Here is a 27,445-nt window from a genome sequence, read left to right on the forward strand (position 1 = left end):
TTGAACACGAGGAACAGTCAACAGCATCCTTGGCCTCTGCCCACTACCTAGTCCCCCAGTGTCCTCCAAACAATGCAAAACTGCCTGGGACTGAGAAGCACCGCTCCAGGGAAACCTCCTAGAACGGGGCTGGGCCGCGACAAAGAACCCCAACCAGCTGGGCACTCCGTCTGGACGAGGGCGGCACCAGGGAGGAAGGCTGTGCTGCTGGAGACACAAAACCACACCATTGCAACACAGAAGGCTCTGTGACTGGGTTTCCCAGATTCTGCTCGGGGTGCTTTAGCCAAATTCAATCAGCCTTTTTCAAGTCAGGTCACATGTACCAAACCTAGAACACTTTACTCCATGGTGACGTGAAACTGCACTTAAAACGACACCAAAATTCACGGAGCAGAAAAGCAAGCATGCAGAACAGTGTGAGCAAATCCCCGAACAGCAGTGTGGGCCGCTTGTAAGCCACTCTGCACACCACCAGGAGCCCCCGGGACACCAAGAATATGAGGTCCCACGTAACCGGCTTGCTGGCCTTAGCCAACCTTGGAGTATAGGCATCTACAGGCCTGGAGCTGGACCCTTGGTGACAGGGGACTGTCCTGCCACCCCCCCACCCTGCATCAGGTGCTGGAACAGTGGAGGAACCTGCCCATCACACTGCTGGTGGGTCAGACACCCAGGCCTACGACAGGCAGAGTTTTCTTTTTCTTTATTTGTCTACATTCAGCTTAATTCAGATGTACTGCCTGAATGATCCAGACATACAAAAAAAACCCCACTCTTTCCCACTGGTTTTTAAAATAAAATCTTCACTTATAAAACTGAAACACTAAAGCATTAAAATACAGAAAGCTCGTTTAACTCACTTCACAAAAGCATTAACAGATGATGTATCCCTTCTGTAGCTATTTAAAGACAAACTGAGTTAACACTAACACCAATTGTAAATAGACAGAGGGATACGTAACTGCAAGAACTCAAAAAACTCTACTTGGACAAAGTTGTGATGGCAACTAACAAACCACTGAAGACATGAAGTCCCAAACACAGCTAAATATGGGTCACAGGAGGGCCACGGGAGTGACCAGCTGCACCGCACAACACAGCAACGTGGACAGGTTGGGGCGGAAGGGGCCTGGAGGGGCCAGCTGACATGTTAACTGTGATGCATAAAACTGAACCTTACAACAAGGGGTAAGTGCAGAAGGTACAAATCTTCACCCCCCGGGGGGCTTTATCTATACTGGTAGTTCATGCTGTGGTCTGCGTTTCTGCCGTAGCCTCCCTGTGAGGACTGGTAGGAGCTGGGAGGGCCGCTGTAATTCTGGCCGGACCCCGGGGAGTTGTAGTTTGATTGTGACGAGTAGCCTCCTAGGGAAGAGAGGGGTGGGTTAGAGGTGAGGGGCACAGGGCCCACCCTGTGATCAGAGCTCAGGACCATGGCCAGCACCCGAGCTGTGTTGTGTTCACATCGTGTCCACTGGTGAGACCACAGCAGGGGAGCAATACAGGCACGGCCTCTCGCTCAGTGCCTTTCCTGGGTCATCGGGGCTGGTGGTCACCAACACCCTGTGAGGCGGAACCACCGGACCCTGGTTTGTAAGTGACAGGGATCTGTCCAGTACAGACAGTGGCAGTGGGGGCTGTATCTGGGGGCCGCCCCAGCACAAGGCTGAGCTTGAAGCCCCCGAACCAGAGGCCACACAGCAGGCTGTCTGGGCCTCAGTGTTGTCAGCATTTTTCCAAGACAGGTGCCAACAATTTAAGACCAGGGCAACATCTGGACATCTGGCTTCTGAAAAGCCAAGAAGCTGGAGGGTATGCCTGAGCCTGTGCCCGTGTCTCCCTCTTCCTGTTCTCTTCCTACATGGAAGCCAGATGGCAGGAGCCACCGCAGCCCTGCCTACACTACCCGCCTGCCCACACCAGGCGATGCCCCTCGTCACCACCGGACACCCCCCTCCCCCGTACTGTGCCACCTGCCGATCCAGGCCCACCTTGTTTGCCTTGGTATGAGGAGCCGCCCCCAGAACCGCCGCCGTAGCCCCCGTGTGACCCTGGGTTGTAGGACGACCCGCCTGAGCCGTAGCTGTTCCCGCCGCTCCGGCCTCCACTACCACTGTAGTCTGGGGGAGAAAAGATAGCGTGGTTAAGGGGCCTTGGCAAAGACACAGCTGGGGTGGTCCAGGATCCTCATGCTATGGCCCTGGAAGTGGCAGGCCCCAGGTTGAGACCACGGGCCTTTGCACATCTCCCTGTCCCATCTGCTTAAATCTGGCACACATCCGTTCGACCGAGAACTGCCAGGAGCCGGCTGCAGCCCTGCAAGGGCACCGTGCCCTGGGTCAGCCTGCTCACCAAGCTCAGAGGCCCAGCTGCATCCTGCCTTCCCATCTACTCCTCCAACCCAAGCTTCCCAGCAATTCAGGAACCACACGGCAGCTTTTCCTCTCCTCCCCCCCGCAAGCTGTCACCAGGCACCCAGCATCCCCTGGCCCACACACAGAGAGCATGACTTCTTTTAAAGTCCCTGGCCCGCCTGCAGGCCAGCATCCCATCGCAGAGAACAAGCGCACGCCTACGCTTTCCTAGCTCGGCCACCAGCTCAGCTGCAGCCTGCCGTGTGTGTGCATGAGGTGGAGGGAGCGCGGAGCAGAAAAGTGACTCGGGCTCTTTGGGGGCTGGATGCAACGCTGTCTCCAGAGCCCATCCCTGGAGATCACCTCACAGCAGCTGGCCCAGACTCACGGACCCCACCCTTGTGCCCCAGCCTCAACCTACAGGCTTCCTTGGCACAGAGGTCTCCACTCGACCCGCCTTTGGAGAAAGCGACAGGAAGGGAACGGCAAGGACCTGGGCCAGGGGAACTCTGCCTCCAGGATTTTCCTAAAGCCCGCCCGGCTTCCTTCCAGTCCCTCAGCAAGAGGTCAGGGCAAGGCCGAGCTTCCGCCACTCCATGGGATGCGCCGCTGGCCTGGACCCCGGCCAGGCCTCGGGGCCCTGGAAGCCAACTCACTGAATTTGCTCTCGTAGCTGTAGTCTGATCCGCCCCCGCCCCCGGGGGAGCTGTAGGAGTTTGAGTAGGAGGAGTAGTTGCCTTGTCCATGATTATAGCCCTTCTGCTTGCCCTGCGGGGGGCCATAGTTGCTGTACTGGCCCTGGTTGTAGGACTGCTGCTGGCCTTGGTGGGACTGGTAGCCAGAGCCGTAGGAGGGCTTCTGCTGGCCCCCGTGTGGCTGCTTCTTTCCAGCGTGTTTCGGGGGCACTGGTGAGTTGTAGTTGTCGCCTTGGTAGTAGGAGCCGTAGCCGGAGGAGCCACCACCGCCCCCGCCGCCGCCACCACCGGCATTCCCAGAATGCCCTCCGTTGCTGTAGAACTGACCTAAACAGGAAGGCAGCGGGTCAGGCGGAGGATGGGGGAGACGGGGGAGGGGAAAGACAGGGAAGGTCGCAGCTGTGGGTCCTGAAGGCTGACCCACAAGCCCGCGGCCTGGGCCAGGGCAGAGGGACAGAGGCAGTAGAGCGAGGAGCAGTGGCTCCGGTCCTTAAAGCAGCCTGGTTTGGACTGGTCCAGCCTTCAGCACCACTCACCCATCAGCTGATGACAACAATGGATCTTTGCCAAGCAGCGGCAGGACAGCGCGCCAACAGCAGCTTTTGCAGCGGATGTCAACATTACAATGAGATGAGCTCCGAGCGCGAGATGACATTCATGACTAGCTGACTGTTACCCAGATGTCCCCAACGGTGACAGGGAAAGCAAAGCCCCAGAGAAGCAGCCGGCCACCCCCACCTTCCCCCTGCTGTGCTGGGAAGAGGCTCTGCAGTCATAGGCCTGGGGGACCCCAAGAGATGCTCTTTAACAAGGCCCCCAAAACTGGTGTCATTCCTGGATGAACAACTGGTCCGACATGGCTCTTGGAAGGGTAAACGGAGAGTTAGTCAAATGACCTGGGACGTCGCCCAGGTGTGACTTGTGCAAACGTAGGACTTAAGGAGTGATTCTCATGGGGGAAAGGAGGTTGGGTAAAAAGTTGGGATCCTAACATCCAGGCCAGGCCTCCAGTTACAGCCTCAGATGGCCCCCCAGAGGGCCATCTTTGTTCCCAGCACAGCTGCCAGGGGCAGGCAGACCGAGTGTGGATTGACAAGCGTGCAGGGAGGCCGCCACATTCTCAGACCCTGAGGCTGAGAATGTCACAGTAAGACCCTCCTCTGGTCCTACACGTAGATCCCATCCCACAAGACAGGTATGTCCACGCCCTGCCCCCCCCACCAGACACTCAGGTGGGCCGATGGAGGATAGGTGCGCTAAGGTGAGGTGGGAGGAAGGGGAGGCCAGGCTGTGTGTGTGGCTCTCAAGCCCAGCAGAGCAATCCCCAGCGCTCACAGGGTGGCAGTGGAGCTCCTGGCTCCCGGGGCAGGTAGGTGGGCCTGTGGGCATGCCTTTGCTGGTTGGCGCTGCCTCTGTCTACAGACAGCCTGGAGCTACCCTGATTGTGCCCGGGGCGGGGGGTGTGTGTGTGGGGTGTACGAGGGGGAGGGGACACTCCCACACAGCCTATCCTTCCTTCCCATATTTAGCACCACGGGTTCCCCCGCCTTTTGGGTAGAATTAATTTGGGAGTCATCACAGGCCTCCCACCCACTGGAGATGTGCACCCCACACTGCTAAGTCTTGGGTTGTTGGAACAATAATTTGGATAAAACTGATCTGTGACATCAGTTTATTTTCTTCAGGTGGCCTCCTCCATCCCTCCACCCACCCCCATCACAAAGCCAAAACACCAAGGAGAAGGACACGGTCCACAATGCGAGAGAGCACACATGCGAGGGCCTGGCAAAGAGGCTGGAGGACGGGAGGTCCTCTTCAGAACCCCCCCTCAGAACCCCGCCGCCTCAGCAGCCCCACGGCCTGCACTGAGCACCTCAGCGCCCCTCCTCAAAGCACAGGAATGAATGAAGACGCCAAGTACCGAGGACTTGTTACTTTAACATGTATTGATTAAAAAAAAAATAAAGGGAAGGAGAAGTTTTCAACGTCATTTCAGGATAACTATTTCCTGGTATAAAAAGACATTATTCTCAAACAATAACTTTCTAAAAAAAAAAATACATCATGCAAAGTTTTAAAAAGTTTCACTGAATGTTTCAAACCTCTGGGAACAAATTATATAGTAACCGTTTTGACCACTTTTTGCCTGAAGAAACGCAAAATCTTGCAAGTCAACGCAAAGGCAGGCTTTGCCACAAAGGACTGCTGACCCGAGCCCAACTGTACTCTTTCCAAAAGGGACTGCCACTGGGAAACGGGGGTCTCAGTAAAAAACCCTATTGCCTCTATGTGCCTCTGAGCACAAGGAGAAGTCAGAAACTCCAGCCTGCACCGTTAAGGTGAGAGGGCAGAAGATTCCAGGCCTTCTGGAATCCATCATGGCGCATACCCAGCAGTACAGGCCCTGTGAGGCTGGCTCCTTGCTGGAGAATTGGGCTACATATTAAGACTTTCTACTTAATTATATTAAAGCCCCATTAAAACAAACTCACTCTAGAATCCCATGCATTTGCAGCTATGATTAGGACTTGCAAAATTCCACGTTCTCTCTCCCTTAAAGCCTGTCTGTTTCCTGCACTAATAATGGAAGCACAGTTTTGATACCTTTGAGAGTTCACCTCTAACTAAACCAGCCACAAAATACCACACCCCCAAACAAGAACCCACCAGAGCATTTACAAAAGGCGGGAGAGGTTAACTTAGCACAATGTACAATTCCCAATGTTCCCAATGTTTTACAAGCTTATTTAAAAAAAAAAAGAAGAAGAAGAAGAAAAAGCCAGTTGCTCTGGATTCAGATGTGATAAAATCGTTTTCATTACTGTCAAAGGCATCAACCAGATGTGGGAATTTGTTAAAAGGTTAAAAATTCATACAAAACCTGCTGTAAATTAAGACAAAGGTAGATTAAAATGCATCATTATCTGTCTCTTAAATAAAGTAATGCTTTCCATAAAAAGCAAAGGTGGGCTTTTGCCTTGATGCTGACCAACGCTGGCTCTAGAATTCTGTGCAATTCTGCACAAAAATGCATTCTCTGAAAATTGTTTTCCACTTATTGTGAACTTCAATATGACCAAGTTCAAAGGCAAATCACGATAAAAACTGCCATTGTCTTAAATTCTGCAGGCTAAGAGTTTCAGACAAGCTGCGGTGACAAGCCACGGTTGAGAAACTCAGTGAAGCACAGGGGCACAGCACGGACACTTTGGGTTTTGGAGTTCGAGAAAATTGGAGTAAAAAGTTGATTTTGTGTGCAATACTTTTAGATGCTCTAGGAAGACCCAAAATCATGATAGCCGTAGCAGTCTGTGAAAAAGTCACCTACAAAAGGGGGAGACAGAGCAGAGAAAAAAAATTAGAATTCTTTTGAAAAATGGCACAGAGCGCCACATTTGAAATTCATGTTTTAGATTTCTCTGCTCCTGTAACCCCCCAATGAAGGCTCCTTCTCAAGACAAGAGCTGTGCACTGTCAGGAAAAGCATCATCACAGGACTGGTGCTTCGCATGGCTTAAAGCAGAGAAATTTAAAATTCTGACTCTTAAGAAAATTTCAAATCACACAAATATGTGTGTTAACATTTAAAGAACAAATTACACTTTTGCAGGATGGGGCTGGAGGATTGTCTGCCCTCATCACTGAGAAAAGGTGCGTGCCACCCTTAATCTCAGGGAGGCTGCTGCTGGTGGGCCGCCCTGTTCTAACTCAGGCGTGGGAGCTAAGCTGTAGCTTCTCCCCAACCTCAGACAAAGAGAAACGCGCACTTACTGTAGCCTGCTGTTGCCGAGTTGCCTCCATACCCATAGCTGCCATATCCAGCGCCTAGAAAGGAACACACAGGGTCACGGGCATGTAAGGCGCATCTACCTGCCCTGCCCCTGCCTCTCCCGCCGTCTCAGCCAGACTCTGGGGGCCCCACCCGCTCCAGGGAGCAAGCAGGGTCCACGGGGACAAGGGTCCTCACCAGCGTTCATGTAGCCTCCATGGTTGGCGCCACCAAATCCTCTCCCTCTCCCTCTCCCTCGGATGTTCCCTCCTCTTCCCCGCCCTCGAAGGTTCGGGGGCGGGGGCACTTCATTGTGCATGGGGCCTCCCATGCCAAACCCAGGGTTATGTGGCTGCAGGGGAGAGAACAGAGACAAGTGGCGTTCACCTCACGCTCCGACACAGGAGAACTCGTGCTAAGGCCAGAGACAGCAGAGGCAACTGCTTACCTTAGCAGCAAATTTCGGTCCACCTCTGACGGGCACGGGGGCTCTCTTCTTCTTGTTGGCTTCCAGGGCGAGAGGAGCATCAGGGAACAGCTTTTCTAGTGCGGCAAGAGCAGCATAGGCTTTGGCCACCTTTTTGTTTGAGCCAGCACCCTGAAATTTCTGTCCATCCACCTCGACCTGGGAAGAACAGGTGTGTGTCAGGGTGGCCTGGAGCCTCCCTCCGGGGCAGGAGTATTCTCCTGGGGAGCTGACTGCTCACCTCCATGACGAAACGCTTGTCGTGGCTGCCCCCGGTCTCAGAAATGAGCTCGTATTTGAGGCCACGCCTCTTTTCATTAAGTTCCATAACAGGGTTCTTGCCATGCTTGGTCAGGATCGGCCCCTGCTGTTTTACGTTCTCAGGGAAAACAGAAAAGAAAACCAAAAAACTCAGCTAAGGGCTTTCCAGCATGTGGAGGGCAGCTGCACCCCCAAACATGACAGAGGCCCTCCACTCCACTTTCCCTGCTGTCCCTCACCACCCTCGTCTCCCTGCCTCCGGAAGTCATCTGAGGGCCTCCCAGCAACAGGACTGCCTCCAACCTGCACCCTGTCTCTGGGGAATGGCCTGACTTCCACCTGGGGCCATCCCACGCTGGGTCTACAACAGCAGGGCCCTCTTGGTGGTGGCTCAAAGGCTCACACCCAGCTCCCTGTGCAGACCCCTAGACTGGAAGCTACTCTTTTGGGAGCCAGGGAAATAACGAGAACCAGTAACCATGCTGGCTCACAGGACACAGAGCTGCCTGCGGCACCCAATCGGGCACGCTGGCCCCCACCATGTGCTCACCTCGGCGGTGGGATCAGAGGGGAAGGTAGCACTGGGGGTTGAAGCAGCTTCCACCACAGGCGGAGGGGCCACCACGGCTGGCTTTGCTTCCGTTTCCTCAGCGGAATCCTCCCCCTTGCTGGAGTCTCTGCCTTCAGCGCCAGTAGGCAGGCCCATGTCCTGTAACACCTGCGGGATGGACACCCACAAGGCTCCCCAGTTAGGGAGGGGGTCTTAGCACAAGGGTCATCTACACAGATCTGCCCCATCCCCAGGATCCTGAATCAGAGGTTCCTAGGGTGGCAGCTAGCAATCAGAGGCTGCCCCCCCCCCACCGCTCTCCAGAAACCCTGATGCCCAGCTACGTTTGGGGACTCTCTGTCAACCACAACGATGAAGCCATTCTTCCATGTGTGACTTGGCAGACATTTAGAAATCTACTCATCTCAGTGTTCACACGCCCTCCCTAAGCCTCGTGGTGTCCATGCTGAGGGTTTCGATAGCCTAGGACGGCTCTCTGGGAGCCCAGGACGCAGAGGCACTTCTGTTGCTCAGAGAACAAGCACACGGTACCCGACACTGACCACATTTACCTTGACAGCCACGTGCAGCTTGGCTGTCTTTTTAGATGGTCCAGAGGCCTCGAAGGAGTTGCCATCCACCTCCACAGACATGGTAAAGATGGGGGCGTGGACCGGGCCCGTCTGGGAAACCAGCTTATACTGCAGCCCCGGCTTCAACTGGTTTAGTCTCATGAGGGCGTTCATGGCTTGAGGAGGCTCTGCCTTCTCCTCTACAGAGAGAGAACACCAACACCATTCTAGACTGTCAGTCAGTGCTCAACAGGGTGGGGCAGAGTCTCCCCGGACGGCCTCCTGCCGCGCGGCACGGTGGCGTGGAAGCCCCAGCTGGCCAAGGCCTCATCCATGCTGCTCCCGGGCACATCCACCCCATTTGTATTCCAGACCCACGCCATAACCAGTCATTTAAAAATGGGCTGCAACATCCTGTCTGAGAAAATTAAGGCAAAAGCAGGCATCTCACACCACTTTGGGATGTCTCTTAACTGAGCCAGAAAAAAGACACACTAAAGACTAAAACAAAATACTAGTACCTTTCTTCTGAATCTTCTTCTTCTTTTTGCTAGGAGATTTTTCCTCCCCATCTTCCTCCATCGGGCGTTTCATGGGCGTAATGGCATAGGTGGTGCTGGGGGGGATTTGAACTGAAGGAAGAGATCACAACAGAAAAGGCTGAGAATCCCTCCTGCACTCTTGCTAGGAGTCCACGCTGACAGCACCAGCCCGGGGCCAGGCCCCCGTGGCACGCTTACCTGTGTAGTCCACTGGGTTTTCATTCTTTGGTTTCTTGGGCATCTTAGAAGGCAGAGGGTCCATACCCAGAACTTTATGGAGCTGGCCAAACGCAGCAAGTCGCAGAGCATGCTGGAGAAGGGGAAGAGGACCTGACTCAGCCGCCCTGTGCTCCCCGCCAAGGTGTGTGCGCTTGCTAATGCCTTCTGGAAGGGGTGGGAGCTGAGGGGGTTGCTAACGGTCTCCCCTACAACAGCAAGGGGTCCCCCAACAGCCAGGGAAGGGCCTGACTGCCAGGGCCCAACCCTGCTGTGGGGGAAGGCCAGCCTGTGACCACCCCCCTCGAGAGGAATACAGGAGACCCCAACCTGGGGACTGGTTGCCACACGGAGCCACGTGGTGGGACTGCAAGGGAAGGACCCTGGAGCAGTGCACACAGCAAATACATCTCCCCACTGAACTCGGTGTCCAAAAATAGCACTCGAGCAGGCTGAGGGGACAGGCGACAACCACGCGTGGCGCCAAGGGAAAGAAGCAGCCCAGATTGGGGCGCCCTGTATCAGGCACAATCCCTTCACCTTCGGTCCCCAACCTGAGCCTACGAGTCCAGTGGCTACCCTGAGAATACCCAGTAATGGAACTGGAAGCCAGTGATTACAGACTGGGTAAGGGCTCACGTTGGCAATGGCGATGACTATACCTGCGCACTCTGTGTGATATCTTCCCGTTGCTGTCTGTCTAGATGCCCAATAGCATCAGTGGCTTCTTTTTCACAAGGGTCATAAATGCCAGAACCATCTGAAGGCAGGAAACAAGGAAGATATGCAGAGGATTATCTTTTAGCATCTCGGAAGAGTTGTGCTGGCTGAGGGAACCAGGTGCGTTACCCCCCACGCCCCATCCACACCCAGCTCTGGAAAACACGCTGAGCTCGGTGACCCACTCGGCGTCCAGCCCGTGAGAGAAATAATCCACGTGTCTCAGAGCAAGGAGCTCGCGTGGGAGTGGGTCACCACTGCCCCGGATCCGCCCTGAGTCACAGCTGCGGAGCCGGCACAGGGCTGGATATGATGGTGCAAGAGGGTAGTCACATGCTTCAGGCCTAGGGGGACACGGGGCTGCTGCTGCCCTAACCCGGTCAGGGGACCCGCCAGGAAGTGGCCTCAGGGCCTCAATCCCTGTCCTTTCCCTGCAACTTGCAAAGCGCAAGGCCCCAACCTGGCATCACGATCCCCGACGCCAAACACTCCAGCACTCTCCGCAGGGCCTCGCCGGCACCCATTGGTCTGTTGGCTGTGCCGATGGACTTCTCACAGAGAAGCTCAAGGGGCTGAAAGGCAAGAGGGACAGTTAGCTCCACTATCTAGGAGGTGGTGAGCCGACACTGAGGAGCTGTCACTGTGTGTGTGTGTGTTTTGGGGGGGGAGGGGTGTCAAAGCCCTCCAATTTCACAAGTTGGTGGGGGTGTTAAAGCCCTCCAAGTTCCCAAGTTGAGACTAAACCGAAGTCAGGCCAACTAGAGCCCGGCTTGGTGACTTTTCCTTAAAAGGATAAATATTAAATCTGTCAGACTGTGTGAGCCAAGAGGCAAAGCTGAGGCTATTACCTAGGTACTTAAAATTATTATACAGCCACTAAAAAATATAAAAACTATTCTTAACTATGAGCTATAGACAGACAGGCAGCTGGCCAGAATTGGCCTATCGGTCCCACTTTGCTGACCCCTGTCCGAGAACAGCTACAAAAATGCTTCTTCACGGAGAACAGTGAGTGTCACAGTAAATGTGCTACCTGGCCAGCCCCCTCCCTTGGCTGAGCTCTGTGTCCACCATGGGAGGGTGGGGGGGGGCGATGGACGTCCTGGTCTAGTTCTCACCCCCCATCCCAGGGTGCGGCACAAAGTAGTTGCTCAATAAACGGCTAGTACGGGGGTGCATCGGCCACACCCCACAGGGCCACTCCAGCCCACTTATCTAATATATGCCTGGGATATGGGAACAAGTCTCTGCACACATGACCCCCAAGTGGCCACAGCTACAAGGTGCCTTACCCATCCTCTGAGGGGACCCCAGGTGGGCACGCGAGTACACAGGTCCCTCAGGACCCGGATGACAATGACACACGACTTCAGCCCGTTGGCTCTGGCCTAGAGAACAAAGCACAGGCTCTTTACACCAGGGAATCTCCCTTAAACACAAGGCAAAAACATGAAAAACACAAGTCTCAGGGTGCTACTTTGTCAAGGGTAAATGGTGAACGTTCAAGACCATCAAGTGTGTGGTCAGCAGCGGTTTCACCGTGTGGACGAGAACAATGTTACTCTTGGCACAAAGCAGCAGCAGCCCACCTACTCAGTCACAAGCCTCCTTTGGGGACGTCAAATTTGTCTATGTGCGCTCCGTTAGCAACTGCACGCCTGCAGATGCTAAGTGCGGCACGGCGATCTTCAATGTTACCGAAACTTTATGGTGAAAGTTAGCCAAGTTAAAACTTAGGAATTCTCTACCAAAAGACAAATAGAAGAACAAAATGCAAACCTGGAACCACTTGGCGTGTCGGAGGGACGCCAAGGCAGCAAGGCATTTCTGCCTGTCCAGAACGTCCGGGGGATCGTTGACTGATAGCGTTTCTATTCATGGATGGAATAAGAAGACAAGGTACAGTTTGACCAAGGGGTTTCTGTCAGGTGGAAAGGGGATGTGGCAGCTTCCTAAAGGGCAGCTGAGGCTCCCAGAATCTCAAGTCATCTCCACCCTAGACCAGGGAAGGAGAAGCTAGAGTGCGTTTAACTCTGCCCTGAGATCATCGTAAAAATTGGAGGCCCCTCCAAAAAAAACAATCAAAAACAAAAGTGGGAAGTTACTCTAAAAGGAATAATCCCATGGGGGGGGAGGGGGACAGATAGGTGGATCCTATCTTCTAATAGACAATTACCTTGCTTCCTCCCCATGATCTCCCAATAAATAATCTATGCTAAAAATTTCAATAGCAAAAAAACAAAAACAAAAAAAACCACAAAAAACCCCCCAAAAAACCCAAAGAAAAAAACAAAGAAAAAAACCAAAAAAAACCTGAAAAAATAAAAAAAAAAAACCCAAAAATAAAAAAAATAAAAACAAAACAAAACAACCCCCCCAAAAAAAACAAAAACACCAAAATAGGTGGGGGGAGTGGAAATGAACTCCCTCTCTGCTTCCCACAACGGCCATCCCCTGAGGCATCTGCAGCAAAGGGGACCACTTCCGCCCACCAGGCGGGACTGCCCTAGCCCCAGCCCTTGACAGAGAGAGTCCTGTTGGTCAAAGGTCCAGCGTCCCTAAATCGATCATTGGAATCAGGTATCAGAACCAAAGGTAATCAAAGAATAGCAACAAGGGCGCAAGTGTGAGCCTCTGCTGCAGCAGAACTGGGGCGCTGTCACCGCCACCACCTGCGTGTCAGGGGTTTGGATAAGGCCTGCGACCTCCGCTCTGCGGCGTGAGAGCTCGGATTAAAAACCGTCCGCGCAGAAGAGACACATGAGGGGCCCTTGGTGGCCTCTGAATTACGAAAGCATTATGAGCCTCTGAGGTTTTGGTTTGCAAATCACAAAACTGTTTACAACTTTATCCAAAACTCTGTACCAGCTCTTTGCATGTCAATCATGCCAGCTGAGAAAAGCGGCCCCTGGAAGAGGACGAGCGAAGCAGCCCTCGGTTCTGCTGCAACACAAGCTGTTTGCACGACTCCAACGTGATGTTCATGCAGAAACCATCTGGTTGTCTTCCAGAATTTAAAAGCCATAAAATCACCAGGGACACACTTTTCCAAGGCCAGAGAACGCTCAACAGAAAAACCAAGTTTAACACTGACGAGAACATTCAAGGATTCAGATAAACAAAAAATGGTGCAGTCCTCTATGAAAAGTGCTACTCACTTTTAGTGCAACCGTTTTGTCAAACTCCCAAGTACTGAAACTGAACGGGAGATGCGATCTCAGAGTACAGGTGGCCAAAGCTACACCGACAGCCTTTTACCAAGCAGTCTAAAACTGAATAGCACATTTGCCTGGCGAGGGAACACCAAGTTTTCAGAGTCCTGCTGGCCCTTCTCAGCCTCCCTACCTCCGGCTAATACTTTCTCCATTTCTTCTCTGACAACGGGGGATGTCAGGTGGATGGTCAGGGACAATGGAGGCTCTTTTGTGTTTTTTATCACAATCGCAGCATCATCAACAGACTGGAGTATTTCGTACTTGTCTTCTGTGACAGCCTACAAAAGAAAACGCAACTTTCAAACACTTCCTCCTTAAGGCAGACAATCAACAGCTCTGTCTCGCTGGTTACCACAGCACACATGTCAACTTCTGGGGCTGCGATAGGACAGCAGCACCATCACCTAGTGGATCAGGACCTCCCTCTTGCCCACCAGGTCTTTGGCCATTTTCTGGGTAACTCCAGAGCGGAGGTCTCTAACTACACAGAGAAGTCATTTTTTCGTGGGGGGCTTTACAATGCAATGGGTAAGACTTCAGGGTCTAGAAGGAGACGAGGGTGTGAATCTTCATTCTGTCGCGTGGTAGTTGCGTAACTTTGGGCAAGCCACTTCATCTCATTCAGATGCTGGTTTCTAATGTGTAAAATGGACTTCGTGACAAGACCTACATCAGGTTGCAGGAGGCTTACACGGAAACCACGTGCAAATACGACACCCAGGAGAGCGGGCATCACCACGGGTGTTTCCACACTGGGCTGAGCAGCCATCGACAAGGAAAGAAAACAGTGCAGTAAGGTAATTTGTGTCACATGACGCACACACAGAGAAGCATGTACTTGCTGCAAACGCACGTGTCTAGAAAAGGATGTTCACCTGACTTCCACTCTCTCCTTTATACCAGTTTAAACGTGTCCCGATAAAGAAAATTCAAGCTCTTATGCTTTTTGTTAGGGAAAACATAAAGGAAATATCACGTTGAGAGAAGGACAAAGGCACAGTGAAAAATCTAAAATGGAATTTTTCTCCGCCTCAGCACTAGGGACCTTCTGGGCTGGGGGGCCAGCCTCTGCCCTGCAGGGCACTGAGCAGCCATCTCCGGCCCCCGCTGGGCGGAGATCAGCAGCACCCCACTCCTCCTGCTGTGACACCAAAACTGTCCAACTCACCAAATGTCCTCTATGGGGGGCAAAAATCGCCCCAGGCAAAAACCACTAATCTGAATCGGTAAAAATACACTTTATTTGTATCTTTCTTTAAAGACTTTTTACAAAAGAGGTGTTTCCTTTAGAAACATTTACAACAACATAACTTTCATCAACGAATATACTTTTTATAGACAGGAATTAAAATTAACATAAAAATTACCACCAAAACAGAAAAGTTTTAGGGCTTCATTCACCTGAAAGACAGCTCTCCAAAAGTATCTACCACACTGTATTAGCTCCACATTTTTAATTCTGACCTCTATCTTAAATCCCAAATTATCAGTCACATGTGAAAACAAAAATCCATGTTTACATATGAAAATGAACAGCCTGTTTCCCTAAGGAATGTAATTTCTTAGTTTTGTTTTGTTACTTTATTCTTCTGCTAATCCTGTTGCTGAATGGAGGGTGAATGTGTCCCAAGGAGGCAGCATATGGTGGCAACACACAGAGGTCCTAAAACCCCGGACTCACAACCAGGGGTCCTGGGATCAACTACTCAGCTCCTTGCACCCTAGTCACATCTCCTAAAATACTTGGACGATAAAATCCTATCTCAAAGGGTCGTTAGGAGGAAATGATATACATATGAACAGCATATCTGGCCTAGGGTCTGATGTAGTAAATTCTTGAGAAATGTCAGAGGCTGTTATTTATGAAACACTTTTTTGTAATGAAACAAATAAGCTGGTTTTTAAAAACTCCTTATATTCAGTTTTGGATCAGGGAGGAGGAATTAATCATTGTACCTTCTATCCAAGCATCCACACACCCACCCATCCACCTAATTGAGCGTGGATTTACAGCTCTAGCCCAGCGTGGCCCCAGAACAGTGCAGCCTGGCACACGGTAGGCACCGAGTCTTTGCCGGCTGGTCAGGCACCATCTCAGAACCTTAGCAGCTCTGCGGCATCCTGCCCATCACCTATGGGTAAGGCATGGGCAAGCACGTGCGAGGGGGGTCTGTGGCGTGCCTCCTGGTGCACAGCACAAATGGGCCTCTCTTCCTCTGTCCCACCATCCTCAACAAGCATGACCTGGCCCCACCCAGAGGAGGCAGTCACACTCACAGCGAGCTGGATGGCCAGGTTGTCAGCCACCTTGTCCAGGAGGGCGGTCGTGGGCTTCTCCTTACACAGCAGCACCAGCTCTAAATCCAAGTCCCCCTTGAGCAGCAGGCCCTTTGCCACGAGGCCAACGCGCATTACGCCCCGCAGGGTTCTGGTCATGTGCTCTGTCTTCTGCTCCCTGAGGGACACACCAAAGTACGCTCAGTGAGAGATTCAGTGCAGCCAGAACCCAGAGGCCCTGGAAAGGCTGGAGTTTCTCAGAAAAGGAGATGCTCACGCCTACGCTGGCCAGGCTCTCTAGGAAGGATCCCCACCCGCAAAACGTCAAACGTACCCAGCCCCTTCTTTGGTCTCATCCTCCGGGGGCACATCCACGTTCTCAGACTCCGCGTGCTCGCCGCTGCCTTTCTCCTGTTCATCTATCCAGTCAGACACAGCTTTGAGAGCCCTCTCTGTGTGGGACACCATGTTCTGGACCGCCTCCAGTTCCTCTTGGGTCGGATAAACAGAAGAATGCTTTGCCATCACGTGGCGATCGTCATTCACAAAAATTCGCATCGGACGCTGGAAATGTGAACACTCGGTTAAAAACCTTTCAGAGACACTGAGCAACCCTCCACTTATCTCTCAAGCTGCCCAACTCAGAATTATGCCTTATCATTTGTGACAAAGTAGGCCACCTACATGACCACTACTGAAGGTCTGAGAGGCAGGACAACCAGATGGAAAAGCTGTCCATTCTCGAGGCAGTTGAGAGAAAGGGGGCATGCTCAACTTCATACGCCTATACACACACACACATATGTGAACTCTTACACTATCTAGTAGTATTTAATAATTCAAGAAGTCTAATAAAAAAAACAGAAGAATCAAATGCCTCGGGGAAATGCTATATCTTCGAATATGAATAAAGAAGTACGATTTAAAAAACTTACCATTTTTACTTCTTTTTTCTGTAGTGTCTGGAAATCAAATGTTTGCTTATCTTTTCAAATTGTGACAGATTTCCTTGGTGTTATCAATACTTCAACTATCTATAAGATCAGAAAATCTTTTTAGTTTCAAATATTTCATAGGTGGATGAATTTTAGCAGCCAGATACTGAATAAGACGAAAGACAGTGGTGCAGCCACATGAAGGGGCCCTGTTAACACAGCAGGACACATCTTTATTTCCAAGTAACCACTGCTAAGCTGAGGTACAAACAACTAATTATAAAATCCCCTAAAAATCAAAACAGCTGGTTTCAGAAGCCAACTCTGACTTCCAACCCACATTCAGCGGATTTCTACTTCATCTTCTTTCATCTTTTTAATGTAAGGTACGCCAGTTTTTACAAATATTAAAAAAAACCCAAAAATCAGTGAACCTCCAATAAAAGGTAACAATACAAATGTTCAACAAACTCTTAGAATTTAGAGAAGGAAAAGAGAGCGAAGGAGCTCTGGTCTTTGAAGGTAATGAACAAAATGGAAGGAAAGCAGGAGACAGCCCTAAAAGGCTTCTGTAAACCTTAAAGGCAAAAATGTTCTGAAACATCAGGTGGGTGTGACCACGGCAGCACGTGGCCACACTGGTGGGTTCCATTTTGGATAGCCGAGCGAACTCAAGTGTGCAACAGAAGTCTTCAGGACAAGCATAGCTGTAATTACCATCTTAGGCTCTAAATAACATGCTGACTACAACCTACTCAATTCCCACTCTGTACAGTCTGGTCCACACTGAAATCTCCCAAATGAGTAAACAACAACAAAAAACTCCATCACAGTAATACACAACACATGAATCCACCCATCCCATCCAACCACACAACAGCCAGCCCCTTCGATCCTGGTTAGTTACCAGCCAGGGCAGCAGGCCCCACCTGGAAAGGCATATGCTTCAAGGACAGACTTGGACATGACGGGCCAAAACAAGAATTTCCCACAATGCTTCAGGACTACCGAACAGTCTAACTGCAAGTTTGTAGATTTCAAAGTAGAACTATGAAACTGAAAGGTGGAATGAGAGGTGATATTCTTGCAGAGCTACACACAAGCAGGGGTCAAAGGCTATGCTGTGGGGCAGTGGGGAGAGGAGCGGAGGTCAATCTCTGGGCTCAGTGTTCACTATACCCTCGATGGACCACTCGGTCACCACCAAGTGGGAGCTTCCACACAGACCTGGGCTTGAAACCCTGCCTGCCCAGCCATTAGCCACATGGCCCTGAAGTTTCCTTGCCGCTTCCTTCTACACCTGTGACATGGACGCAGCCCCTCTACCTTTGCAGGAGGAGTGGAAATTAAACAAGTTAACCTACGGAAAGCAGGCAGCAACAAACCCCGTGAACCCTTCACAATGGCACCAACTTCTACCAACAAGATCTCCAACTGCCAGGCTGCCCTGGGGACTAAGCGATGAGTGACATACAGACAAAGTGAATCCTCTATGAAGAAGTTCCCATTCGCTCAGTCAGGAACACAAGACATCAAAGTTGTGTTCAAAAAGCATGCTTTGCCTGTTAGGTACATATTTAATAAAAATTTACAGCTGAAAGTACACGCCTGGTGTTTGCTCTAAAACACTCCAGGGAGGCAGGCAGTGGAGATGCGGATGAAGATAAAACAGGATGAAGTGCTGATGGCTGTTGAAGCTGGGAGACGGGTATGCTGGGATTCACCTGGGATATCTGAAAACTGCCATTCCAGTTTTTTCTTCAACTTCAGAACGGACTTACGTACTCCTGACAAAAGTGCAGTCACGGCAGGTCATCTAAAAATTCAACCAATGCTCAGATACCCAGTTCTAAACCGAGAAGCAGACTATGAGAAATCCCGGCCTACTGGTGAGATGGCCACGTTAAACAGCCCCCGTTCCTGGCCACATCTGTGCCGGAACCGCATCAGTCTGATAACGAAGGCTGATGTTTAAACCCGTATTTACTGACTCAACACATATTCAGCATGTACCTCCTCCACGTGAGGCCCCAAGGCTGGCTGCTGGGACGGTGACAGACATGTTGGACAAGGGCCTGGCCCCCGCGGACCTGGCTGGCTAGCACGGGAAGAAGAAAACTCCCTCCTTCCAACAAGGTGTGGGAGCGGTGTTTCACCTTACGCTCACCAGCTGTTCATGCTACATCCCCCCCCCCCCAAACGTCAAAGGTAGAGACTTTAAAGACAACAGAGCTTAAATCAAGGTTTCAGAAGGCTAAGACCTTTTCATTCCGGGTTTTATAGACCTAATATTTCTAACTAAAAGGAGAGCCCCAGAGAAATGGCGAGTCGCCACCTCACCCTGGAACTGTGTGAGCCTGGCCATTTGCAGATCCGAAAGCAAGGAAGCGCTCGGACACTAATGCAAGTCCAGAGGACAAGGAGGTGACTCGTAAAGGCTCCCGCCAGCTACATTTGAAGCAACAGAATACAAAAAAACCAAAACAAACATAAAATGCTGCTGTATGTCTGAAGTTGTAGACAGCCAAAACTGCTCAGCAGTTGCCTTGGACACCTGGGAAGGATGTTTTCAGGGTGATGGCCACGGTCTACATCTTGGTAGGGGCTGAATGTATGCAGTGGTCAAAACTAACTGAATGGTATACTCAAGATGTGTGCATTACTTAAAAAAAAAAAAAAACTGTAAATAAATACTGGACTCTAGTTGATATTTAGATAGAAGACAGCAATTTTCTACTTTGAAATACATCATAAGAATAAAGTGGATTATATGTCAAAGATACCCAGTAAATGCATAAATAAATAAATGTGGACTGAAGGATGACCAGAATAGAAGGAGAGATGTTTGAGGCAAAACCATAGTCAAATGTCAATGGCAGAAGCTAGGCTATGTCTATAGGCAGCTGTTCACTGTAAAATTGTGTCACCTTCCGTGTATGTTTAAAAAATTTCATAATAAAATGTTATAAATATATAACCAAAACTGATCCAGCACATTAAATGTACATAAAAGCTTGAGTCCATAATGACACTTAAAAACCCCAAATCCTAATTTGCCACTACTGGAGGGGTCTATATCCCAACTCCCTACTCTGAAAACGGTGAAGAGGGACTGAAGTCCGCCCACAGTTGAGGCGGGGCATCTTAACTAAGAACAAATGCCGTCTGACAAAGAGAAACTGGGAGTAGAAACTCACTCTTCTACCAATGGGTAAAAAGATATTGCGTCAAAAGAAATGAGCCCATCAAAAGTACATCAAGGACATGCACACACCCCCAAATGCACCTGCTTTCAGCAACTGTCCTGCGTGTAGGCTTCCATCTGCTGCCTTCACCATTAAAACTCCGACCGTGGGTGTGCCTTTGCTGCGGCCAGCTGCAGCACCTGTCCTCTTCTGCTCCAAGAGGCAGGCCCCAGAAGGAACCCCTGAGGAGACTCACTGGACTGTGGCTGGCCCTGAACACCACACCTGACCCCATCTGTGGAACATTCACCCCCGGAGCCTTCCTCCTTTAGACCAGGTCTTGGCGGTGATGCCTCCTGATTCAGGGGCACAAAATGAGTATGAGCACGAATCATCTGAGCTAAAACAAATGCTGAAAAACTGGGGACAATGCTCCTTTGCAGGCCAACAAATCTGGCCTCGTTGTCTCTATGTGAACCCAGATCTGTCATCCAAGCCAGCTTTTCAGAAGCCAGCTGCTCTGGTTTTGAATACCAGGGAATCCATCTCATTAACAGACACAGGAGTCTTCTGGGCAAGCAGAAAGCTTCCTTTTCAAGATTTTTAGCAAAGAACACTGTTGGTCAGAAGCCCACAACACCCACCTACCTATAGGCAACACTCCACTGGACCCCGCCAAACAAACTTTAAACAGAAGCTGTTCCTGCAAACACCTTTATGATTCAAAAATGGGGCACAAGGAAGCCTGATTTTTACCAGCCCAGCTTCTCTGAAAAGAAACCAAAGCAAGGAACGGCTGCAGAATGAAGAATCAGGATTTTAAACATGAACTTTGTGTGGCAGGGGATGTTCTAACAGGGATCAGGTTTCTTTCTTCTCGAATCCAGCCCACTCACAGCACGCAGAGTTGCAGAAGTTTAAAACACAAAACCCTTTCCTTGCAGTGTGATAACGACCTTTCTGACCTCTTGCTAATTACAATATAACATATGTGGCACTTGCTGTTGGAAAAGAAACATGCCCAAGTTAATGGGTGGATCAACAACCGTTTACAGAATGAATGAACAGGTGTAGTGGCAATATCCTGACAGGTATGGCCCCGCCTATCTTGCAGAGTAGACACTGCCCTTTCCACAAGATATTTCACATAATCCTACCGCTCTTCCAGCAACTCTGGAGAACTGTCCTGAAGCAGGTGCTCATCTAAGAGACTGAAGGAATTAGGCTTTGAAACGTACAAGGATCCAAACCCCACTCCTGATTTCCCCATCTCTGGAGCTATCCTATCTTGAAGTGTGAAGTGATAGACACGTGCTACTCTTCAGTGACTCTACCAACTTTCACAGATTGATGTCATCAAGGACAAATGAAAAATAGTTCTACCAAAGCAATCCAGTCGGAAAATGCCAATCTAAAATCCGGTTATGGATGCCACTCTGACAAATTTAAATATCCAGCACAGATCTGAAGTCTAGTGCAGTGGTTCCCAATTCTGTCTGCAACAGTATTTTTACTGGTCCACAGGGATGGATAAAGTTAGGAATAAAGATTTTCACAAATACTTTCCATTTTAAAAAACATGTCTTTTCTTCTCATGAAAAGATGGAGACCGGGTACAGTAATTAAAAATATTTTTCTTGACTAAATAAAAAAGTTGACAAATACAGGTTTTCCCCCCCACAATGTTTCTGGAACTCCACTGGTCTGTGATACCCAGGACTCTAGGCCCACTGCTATTGTAGCGCATTCACAGGTCTAGGGAGACAGAAGCCCCAGGTTTGCACCCACCAGGGCTCTCCAACCTAGCAGCTGTGGGACCTTCCAGCAATTATCTACCTGTTCAGAGCTGGGTCAAACATGAGATGGAAAACACTAGCTTAGCTATGCCTATGAGTTGCAAATAGAAAGGATAAAGGTGACTTTGTGGGAAGATGCTTCATCAACCGTAAAACTGCAAATGCAATATATTAAAGGAGAAATTTCAACAACTCTTGGATGAACCAACAGAAAGCTTGTTCGAGTCTGCCTGTGAGAAGACCTGACAGCAAAGTGTGTACCATGACTCCAAGAGGGAATTACCAAATCTCCTTTCCAACATCCTCTTCAAGCACCAAGGGGGCAAAGGAAGTAAGTTTAGGAAATCTTCCACACCTGGCTGGGGAGAGAGGACCCCCCGAGGCAACCCTCCCATGTTGGATTTCTTTTTTCTTTTTTTTAAGTAGGCTCCACACCCAGCGTGGAGTCCAATGTGGGACTTGAACTCACGACCCGGAGATCAAAACCTGAGCAGAAATCAAGAGTCAGATGCTTAATCACCTGAGCCACCCAGGTGCCCCAGATTTTTTTTTTTAACCTGCCACGAAATTTGTTTACTTCTCCCAAAAGCACCCCCCCACTGCCAGTTACAAAAAAAAGACCACCTCTCAAAGTATGGGGGCACCTGGGTGACTCAGCCGGTTAAGCGTCCGCCTTCGGCTTGGGTCATGATCCCAGAGTCCTGGGATCGAGCCCTGTGTTGGACTCTCTGCTCAGCGGAGAGCCTGCTTCTCCCTCACCCTCTGCCTGCCACTCTACCTACTTGTGCTATCTATCTCTCTGTCAAATAGATAAATAAAATCTTAAAAAAAAAAAGATGTGAAATATGTATGCAAATTCACAAACATGAATTATTTTAGTGGGTAAGGGTGACAGTCTTAGGTTTTTTAAAATTGTATTTTATTTAAAGTCAACTAACATATAGTGTATTACTAGTTTCAGAGACAGAGTTCAGTAATTCATCAGTTGCATGGAATACCCAGTGTTCAGTACATCATGTACCCTCATAAATGCCCAACACCCACATGTGGCCCTCTTTTAAATAAAACTTTTTATTTTCAAGTAACTGTAGCCTCATATGCAGTTGTAAGAAATAACAGAGATCACGTACTCTTTAACCAGTTTCCCCCAATGGTAACATCTTGCAAACTGCATAGTACAATATCATAACCACAACACAGACATGGATACAGTCAGACACAGACCACTGCCAGCGCCACAAGGATCCCTCCTGTTGCACGTAATTAGCCACACTCCCCTTCCACCACTCCCCATATGCCTAACCCTAAAAACCACTAATCCATTCACCATTCCTATAATTTTGGCACTCCAAGAATGTTATATAAATGGAATTGTGGTGTATGCAACCTTTCAGTATTGGCTTGTTTCATGCAACATAACTGTCTCAAGATTCATCCCAGTTTTGTATCAACAGCTTGCTCCTTTTGGTTGCTAAGTAGTATTCCACAGTATGGAGGCACCATTGTTTAACCATTCACCCGCTGAAGGACACCTGCATGGCTTCGGGTTCCTGGCTATCAGGAATAAAGCTACTCTGAACATTTGTGTATAGATTTTTATATGAACATAAACATTCATTTCTTTGGGATAAATGCCCAAGAGTGAAACTGCTGGGTCATATGGTGGTTGCCTATTTAGTTTTCTAAGAAACCGCCGAAGTGTTTTTCCAGAGCCGAGATTTTAAAACACAAGCCCAAGTTAACTTCACCAAATCAACTCAGTTCACCTTCTCTCCACTCCTGTCAGCTCGCGCATCTGCCCTGTGATGCTGCGGTAATTAGCGAGCCCTCACTGGGCAGCCATTCTTCCTTTCTGCAGGGATTCTGCACAGGTCACCCACAGGACAAATGTTTATTAAGGGCTGCTATGAGCCATGGGGCTGGGCTGGTTATTTCCACACTGTTGACATTTGGACTGCTTTTCTGAATTATGAGTACATAGCAAGGATTATTAACCTGCAAAAAAATGTACGCAGAGAAGCAAACCTAACTTGCAACATTTTATTCTTTAAACACACAGACTCAGTCAGATAGGAAAAGCAGTCCAAAGGAAGCAGCAGCAAAGCAAGTAGCCTAAAAGATTATCCCAGTAAGACTGAACCTGAACCACAATCCTAATGAAAAGAATGGCTGTTTGAAACGTTCAAGGAAAATTACAATAGACCTCAAACTGCCAACACCATCACGTCTCACTTATCACCTAAGATTATAAAAATAATTTGGAGCAAACTTACTATCATAAAAGGATGCATGCTCAGTTTTGTAACTAAATGATCCTTAGTGATCATATACGGCACATAAGAAAATGGCCTGTGGACAATAAACTCATTTCCTTGTTAAAATTAGTGACTACATTTTCAATTTCTTCATCCCATGAACATTCAGTAAGAAAAAAACTTAAATTTCAACTGGACATCGATTTCTCGAGACATGTGAAAATAGGTGTTAAAAGTCACTTCTAAATTTCCAATCACAATTTAAATGGGATCACCTATAAAGTGCAACCTTGGGGAAATATCACGGGGATTTAATAGAGCATAAAATGGCAAGAAACAATTTTTAAAAGTCAGTACGCTGACAAGGCTCCCTCACAAACACCCGTCCACCCTGCTTTTGGTATTATTTCTGTAATGCTGCTAGCACCACAAAAAGTCAGCACCGACTTACCCTAAATAACAGAGCAGAGAGGGAAGCTAGTTGTTTCAAACAAAACTGTCCAGTGCTACAGCAGGAACTGAAGGAATCTCATCCCTTCAGGGCCCCCAACCTGCTTCACTGTGTGTAAACTCTTGTCAAACCACTATCTGCCTTTAATTTCAAACCCCTTCGCTGGAAACAGAAATCAAATCTTTTTCTCCCAGGACTTGGCTAAGATAAAAAGCATCCAATATACATAGCCTAGAAAATCCTAATTCCCATGAAGTTTCAGTCAAAGCAATATTCAGATAAAATGTCATCCCTCTGCGTGAGACATACATGCATTTAATTCTAGATAGTGACATTTATAGTTCAAAACTGCACAAGGTTAATCAACTTACTGACAAAATATAACAGGAGGACAAATCAAAGGAGCTATAAACCCAAGCTTCGTGGGGAAAGGAATTAGTCCTGAGTCATAAAAGGTGAAATCAGGAGGAAATGGGGAGGAGAATGAGAGCAGTAAATAAAGAGGGAGCTGATTCAGCCCAAAGAAAAATTTTTTTTTCTTTTTTAAAGATTTTATTTATTTGAGAGCGAGCACGAGTGAGAGAGCACAAGCAGGGAGAGCGGCAGAGGGAGAAGCAGGCTTCCTGCGCAGCAGGGAGCCGGACACCGGGGCATGGTCCCACCATCCCACGGTCCCAGGATCATGACCTGAGCTGAAGCCAGGCACCCAACTGACTGAGCCACCCAGGCAAACCCCCCACAAAGAAAACTTCTAAAGCCTTTTTCAGAATAACATTTCCAAGCCCCACATCTTGCTATAGACAAGCCTACTGCTTACTCAAAGAGAAGAGGCTTACAGACTTACAGAAAGCCCTTTCCTCATCACTGACTCCACTTTTTCCTACCCGAAGAAGGTAAGCAGGGGAGCATGAAAATGAGCACCAAGTAAGTGATAGCAAAATATTAGCAGCCGCTCCTGACAATGTAGTTTTTTGACAAGAAAAAATTAAGAAAACTAAGAAACAGCCTTAGGTTCCTCACTCTCCGTAATATGGACCTCAAAAAACAAAAAACAAAAAACCTCTGAAATACACTAGAAGAAGCTAAAGAAAGGAATTTTTGCCTACAGGCACTAGACAAGTTCAATCAGGAAAAAAACAAACAAAAACTGCAAGCGATTAGGTACCACTCCGCTCCAGAAAAGTGTGTGATTCCCAGGCTTGCCCAAGCTCTAGGAGAGTAGGGAAACTCTGATACACCCGCACCCAGTGCTGGCAAGGCCAAGCCTGGCAGTTACTGCCAGCCTCCAATCAACTCCGAATACTAGGGCCTGCAGAGATTCCATTCACAAATCCCAGGGTCCAGGATCTGCTCAAACGGGCAACAGACAGACAGCTCAGGGGTGAAGACCCCAGGCCTAGGGACAGTGGCACCTACCAGTGCCCAGGGGCCTGTTTTTCCCTTTTCCAGCTGTTAATGAGTTTCTGGTTCCCACACTTCATTCACAGCCTGACTGGCTGCTGTTACCTACATCCCACGAGACCACACACAAAGCATCACACACAAAGCATCACACACAAAGCATAGTGGCAGCAGTGTGAGCAATCCCCAGAGACTCCCAACCACAACTACCTGAGGAAAAAAAGAGTCTTGAAGCCCTAAATTTGAGTCCCAACTCCGGGTGGCACCTTGGGATTTCCTGTGAAACCCAAATATGCCAACAGGCCACTCACAGTAAAGAGGAGAGAATCCTAAACAATCAGAAGAAGATTCAGAATCACTGAAATACCTAAGTCCAGAAAAGGAAGGCTTCTCAGGAAAACTGGCACTGCCTTACTGATCCATCATGTCCCGTGAGCAGAATCTCAAGCAATGGGATCAGTTTTGGAAAGAGATGGCTTATCTCCCCAAGTTCTGAACTGGGGGAGAGCATGCTGATTACTGTACAACCCAGATAATTCATCCAGGCGCAGAATTAACTGGGGACCAACTTCAACTCAGTCACTCAACTACTTGAGAAAATAAGGTAGAAAACCGTTTTAAGCTCTCGCTTGTGTCACAATCTTGCCAAGTTTCAGCGTACCCCAAAATCGCATCAGATCACCATTTTGACGAAGGATGCAAATCCTGAACAATCTGAAGAAAATTCATCATCAATGAAACACCTGAACTAAAGAAAGGAAAAGCTTAAACCCTCCGCCAAACATGGGTCCTAATGTGGGAGAGGCCTGGCTGACTACAGATTTGAGGACCCCATGCACCGACGAAGGCCTCCTGTGCAATCAGCGTGGGAACGTGGGTTCAGGGAAGAGGTCCGCGTCTCCACGCCATGTAAGGACAAAGGCGGCGACATTTCCCGCCTCGGGAACCTGGGACTCTCCTGGAACCCGGGACGGGGCTGGGACAAAGACGAGAAAGGGACGAGGAGGGGGGTCGCCCTGCCGCGCCGGCCAGGATGCTACCGGCCAAGGGGGGTGTGTGCTCCCGGCACGTGCGCGCGTGCGCGCGGGACGCCGCAACAGACAAAGCCGGGCCCGGGGGACTAGGCGGTCGGGGGCCCGGTGCGCGCGCACCCCCCGCGCGAGGCGCCGCCGCCGGCCGAGGGGCCGCGAGGGGGGGCGGATGCGCGCGCACCGGGCCCTCGCCGCCGCCGCCGCCGCCATTTTGTTTCCTCGGCACAATGGGGGAGAGTAACGGCCGAGCGCGGGAGCGAGACTGGCGAGGGAGGAATAAGCCAGGCGCTGGGGCGAGAGAACCGGGCGTAGGCGCGGAGCGCGGGGCGCCTGAGGCCTTGTCACCGCGACCCCTCAGCCCGGCCCGCGCTGAGTGGGAGGACTGGCGGGGGGAGGGGCAGAGGCGGGAGCGGGCCCGGCCGCCGCCACATTGACGCTTACCTTGTCGGCGTTCCCTTCCCCGACCGCAACCGCCGCCGCCGCCCTCCTGCCACAGCCCACCGGGGTCTCCCCCCAAAAGCCACGCGGTGCGCACCGGGCTGCTGAGTCCAACTGCAATGGCGAGAAGAGGAGGAGGAGGAGCCGGGGCCGGGGGCGAGCGGGCGGGCGGGCGCGCGCCGGGGAGGTGCGGGCCACGTGATCGGTTGGAGCCCCGCCCCCTGCCGCCGCGTAGCCGCTTGACGCAGGCCAAGCCGGGGAGGGAGGGAGCGAAGAAAAGAGATAAGGTGGGCTTCAGTCACGTGGCAGGAGT

The 27,445-nt window shown here is 50.1% G+C and overlaps 1 protein-coding gene across 5 annotated transcripts; it reads right to left on the reverse strand.

The window, feature by feature from the left end:
- Positions 1 to 691: 691 nt before the first annotated feature.
- On the reverse strand, positions 692 to 27,289 carry ILF3 (interleukin enhancer binding factor 3). Of its 5 annotated transcripts, none has more exons than XM_040629334.1 (20): positions 27,136 to 27,288; positions 16,576 to 16,674; positions 15,975 to 16,204; positions 15,641 to 15,818; positions 13,494 to 13,641; positions 11,928 to 12,019; positions 11,441 to 11,536; positions 10,609 to 10,720; positions 10,091 to 10,188; positions 9,411 to 9,522; positions 9,192 to 9,302; positions 8,671 to 8,870; positions 8,099 to 8,266; positions 7,529 to 7,666; positions 7,270 to 7,446; positions 7,020 to 7,173; positions 6,824 to 6,877; positions 3,095 to 3,379; positions 1,995 to 2,123; positions 692 to 1,368 (listed from the first exon to the last, which is right to left on the reverse strand). In XM_040629334.1, the coding sequence occupies exons 2-20, from the start codon at positions 16,576 to 16,578 to the stop codon at positions 1,232 to 1,234; spliced, it is 2,622 nt and encodes an 873-aa protein (XP_040485268.1). In that variant the 5' UTR covers positions 16,579 to 16,674; positions 27,136 to 27,288; the 3' UTR covers positions 692 to 1,231. The 5 variants fall into 5 exon arrangements, with proteins under 5 accessions (XP_040485268.1, XP_040485266.1, XP_040485267.1 ...); XM_040629332.1 differs by having other exon boundaries at positions 3,014 to 3,379; XM_040629333.1 differs by having other exon boundaries at positions 3,014 to 3,379; positions 7,529 to 7,654; positions 27,136 to 27,287.
- Positions 27,290 to 27,445: the final 156 nt, after the last annotated feature.

Source organism: Ursus maritimus, unplaced genomic scaffold (genome assembly GCF_017311325.1).
Source record: "Ursus maritimus isolate PB19 unplaced genomic scaffold, ASM1731132v1 scaffold_14, whole genome shotgun sequence".
Classification (NCBI taxonomy): domain Eukaryota; kingdom Metazoa; phylum Chordata; class Mammalia; order Carnivora; family Ursidae; genus Ursus; species Ursus maritimus.

Bases quoted from the DNA above. Each gene is read 5' to 3' on its own strand.
- ILF3 (XM_040629332.1), bottom strand. The intron at 9,523-10,090 runs GTATAGTCATCG...CCCCTTCTCCAG, and splicing joins ATATCACACAGAGTGCGCAG to CATGCTCTGCGACTTGCTGC. The intron at 2,124-3,013 runs GTGAGTTGGCTT...TTTCTCCCCCAG, and splicing joins CAGCTACGAGAGCAAATTCA to ACTACAGTGGTAGTGGAGGC.